We start from the raw sequence: 4,050 nt of genomic DNA, 5'->3' as shown, positions 1-4,050 counted from the left end.
AAATTTGTTTAAAAGTCAGTAAGTTCAAAGTCTCTTCTGAGATTCATGCAGTCTGTATGAATCAACTGTAATCCCCTGTAAAATCAAAGTAATAAAACAGAACACATAAAAAGGGGATATAGTGAGAAAATACCGGACCAAAGTAAAACTAAAAAACAGTCAAGCAAACTCCAAATTCTGCATCTCCATATCTGATGTCAAAAAAACCTTCATATCTCCAATTCATTCAGCTTAGTTGACTGCAACACACTTCTTTCTCTTGGGCGGGTCCCCCTCCCCATTAGTAGCTTCCTTTATCAGGTATCCCATGACTTGGGCATCTCCAGCACCTTGGGGTCTCCAAGGTAATCCAGGCTTCAACTTTACAACTTCACACAGTGTTCTCTCTAGATCTCCATGCACAGACACCGCTGACACATGCCTTGTCTCAGCAGCCTTCCTCAGTCACGAAGGGCAATTCCATAATGCCTTTCTTCTATCCTTTATTTTAAGGCCAGTGAGTGCCACATGGCCGAAGCTGCCAAGTTCTTCTGCTTGCAGAGGCTGGAACATGGCCCACATGTTCAATTACATCTTCACCATCTTAAAGCATTCAATTGTTTCTCTAATTCACATTCCTCCAAACAAAAATATGGTCTGTCCTGTCATCATGACTGGAAGCATGGAGGCATGCAGGCACACATGAACCTGGAGAAGTAGCTGAGAGTTCTACATCTGGATCCACAGGCAGCAGAGAGAGAGACAGAAACACTAGGCCTGGCTTGAGCAACTGAAACCTCAAAGCCTGTCCCCAGTGACTCACTTCCTCCAACAAAGCCACAGGTGCTCCAACAATGCCACACCTCCTAATAATGCCACTTCCTAAGGGCGTATGTGGATCATTTTGTTTTCAAACCACCACAGTTAGGATATTCCAATCTCAGGTGTGAGTTTACCTGTGACCTTAGAGAAACTATGGCCTATCTGCTGATTGCTGTCTATAAAGACAGAATGAATATTCCCTTGCATTGCCATTGAGTATAGACATCTTTAAAAAATCAATAGTAGCTTAATATCCTCTTATACTTTAAATATTGAATCAAAATTATTGTTCTTTTACCATTTAGTCATTTTCTTCTTTAATAGCAGCTGTGCTGTTAGCGTAAATATTGTGTTTCAGATTCATAATTTATTATTTATGGGGTTGGATGTGTTTATTTTCTTTTTATTGTTTTTGATTTTGCTATATTTTATAGTTTTAATGCATCAAATAGCAACTTAAGAATGGATTTGATGATACACAAATTTATAAATACATTATTCCAGAGCTGGGCGGTGGTGGCACACACCTTAATTCCCAGTATTCTGGAGGTAGAGGTAGGTGAACTCCTGTGAGTTCGAGACAAGCCTGATCTATAAGAGCTAGTTCCAAAACAGGCTCCAAAGCTACAGAGAAACCCTGTCTCGAAAAACAAAACAAAAACAAACAAGCATACAAAAACAGAGAAAAAATAAAACAAAAACCATTAGGCCAGATGGTGGTGGTACACACCCTTTATCCCAGCACTTGGGAGGCAGCTAGATTTCATTGAGTTCAAGGCCAGCCTGGTCTACAGAGCGAGTTTTAAGACAGACAGGAGTGTTAAATAAAGAATCCTTATCTCAAAAAACCAAGAAGAAAAAAAATAAATTATCACACCCTTATTTGTTAAAGAGACCAAGTCTTAATTCACAGATTAGAAATTGATTATTTTTCTCCTGAGAACTTAAGATATTCAACAAAGATATACATTCTGATGAATAAATTTTGTTACCAGGTATCGTGGCACTATTCTTCCAAAACTCAGAGATTATGAGAAAGCTACAGATGACTGTGAAATCAAACTTTACACATCGGCGAAGAAATAATTGAGTATTAAATAAAAAGAAAAACTAATTTTAAAAAATGTAATGTCCTTAGAAAGCACTAATAGGAAAATGGAATTGTATTTTGCTGTGAGGCCTTGAAATGAAAGAATTGAAATCATGTCCTTCATGTCAGTTTCAAGAAATTTGCATAGCACTTAAGGTATAAACATGATTACTTTTTCATAGCCTAAAGCAGAAAAGAGGGGGGGGGAACCACAAGAGAAAACCCCATCTAAATGAAAGATAGTGAAAGTCAGTAAAAATTAGGGAGAGACTAGGTCAAAACTGCAGTGTAATGTGCTAGCACACATCCCCCTTCAAAGTTTTTCAATGAAAGCGAAGGGATATTCATGTTCACTAATAATTTCATGAGGGCATTAGTGGGGAGAAAAGGCAAATTCCTGGAGGAATGCTCAGGACACTGAGGAGAAGGGTAAGGTGAAGGGTAAGCTTTGCCATGCTTCTCCTCTCTGTTTCCAAACAGGTTTGCTCAGGCCTTGTGGGGAGCGAAGCACAGGGCGAAGACAGTTGATCTTAAGAGTCACTGGTTCCAGCACTTTGGAGGTCCAAATCCGGGTCCACATCCTCTGCCCCACTGCAGCTCTCCAGCCCTTCCCAACAACACCAGGGAACCCAGGAGAGCACAGCACAGCAGCAGGCACCCAGAGAGGTGTCCAGCATTGCCCTCATGCTTCTGGGGGTGGGGTGGGGGCCGGTTAGGGACCAGATTTCTGGAGTGGAGGCATCTAACAGGGGGGGGGGGGCAGGGGAGGTTGAGTAAGTTGACTCTTTATCCCCTCAGCTAACTGTCTCTTCCCTTTTCTCCAATGCAGCCATGGACCCAGGCACCAGCACCCGGTCTTTCTGGGCCACTGAGGGCCAAGGGGACCCCGCAGATGCAGCTGCTGGACATGCATCCTGTAACAACAACACCAACGAATCTGCAAATTTGACCAAGAAAGCGCCTGTGCAGAAGAGGCGGAGGAGCAGATCTTCCTCGCTGGCCGAAAGGAACATTGTGGGCTGCAGAATCTCGCACAAGTGGAAGGACGAAAATGGGCTCATCACCCATTGGAGAGGAACGGTTCTGGATCGTGTGGCCGTAAATCCCTCTCTCTATTTGTTGAAGTATGATGACATAGATGCTGTCTCTGCATTGGAACTTCACCAAGATGAAAGAGTGCTGTCCCTTAAAGTGCTCTCTGAAACAGTAAAACCATCCCCAGTCCCTGATCCCAACCTTGCTAATGCCATAATTGGCAAAGTGGTGGAGCACACATTTGAGGGTGAGCATGGCTCAAAAGATCAGTGGAGAGGGATGGTTCTGTCACAAGCGCCTATTCTTAATAGCTTCTTTTACATTACCTATACGAATGATCCCATCTTATACATGTACGAGCTTCTGGATGATTATAAAGAGGGCGATCTTCGTATCCTGTCAGAGTACAATGAGATTCCTCCACAAGATGTAGACCAGAAATTTGTGGATGGTATGATAGGAAAACATATTAAATATACCAATGATGATGGCACAAAAAGAGTGGGCAAAATGATTGGCAAAGTAGACGCCCGACCATCGGTGTATTTTATCAAATTTGATGATGATTGTCATATCTATGTCTATGATTTCGCGGAAAATTTCTAATTGGCAAAGTTATGCCACCACAACTGTTGAAATAAAGTTGTCATTTCTAGACGTTCAGAGGCTGCTGCTTTTAAGTGTGTTGGGAGCTCCCCACGGGCATAAGTTTGTCCTGACGAATACACATTTCTGTGGGTATAGCACACTGTCTGTAAGCACTTTGCCTTGTGGAAAACACTGGGTGTGTTTGGTGGGTGGAGCAGGGAAGGAGGGAACAGCTGTCAATTCAGCCTGTGAGAGAAGGGAGCTAGTATCATCTAAAAATGGAATGGGACTTATCTGGTCTGGTCCTGGGGGTGAGGAGGAGAAGGAACTGGAGTTGGGCTGTAGAGGAGGGGACTGCCTAGGGAGAAGTGGAGGGGAGCCAGAGTGAGAGAGAGGCTCCCTGGGGGAGGGACAGAGTGAAGCAAGAAACATGGATTGGGAAGGCAGGAGGGGTAACAGAGTGAAGCCTTCTGGCACCTTCTGGCTTTCAGAAAACCAAAGGAACTCCTGTAGGAGAAAACACACAGCAGTGTGAG

The 4,050-nt window shown here is 43.3% G+C and overlaps 1 protein-coding gene across 1 annotated transcript; it reads left to right on the top strand.

Annotated features, from left to right (window-relative positions):
- The first annotated feature begins 2,722 nt into the window (after positions 1-2,722).
- On the top strand, positions 2,723-3,532 carry LOC148117489 (spindlin-2-like). The gene has a single exon (XM_087902686.1). The coding sequence runs from the start codon at positions 2,723-2,725 to the stop codon at positions 3,530-3,532; it is 810 nt and encodes a 269-aa protein (XP_087758812.1).
- Positions 3,533-4,050: the final 518 nt, after the last annotated feature.

Source organism: Myodes glareolus, chromosome X, assembly GCF_982192425.1.
Source record: "Myodes glareolus chromosome X, mMyoGla1.1, whole genome shotgun sequence".
Classification (NCBI taxonomy): Eukaryota; Metazoa; Chordata; class Mammalia; order Rodentia; family Cricetidae; genus Myodes; species Myodes glareolus.
This window is presented reverse-complemented; position numbering and strand designations above follow the sequence as displayed.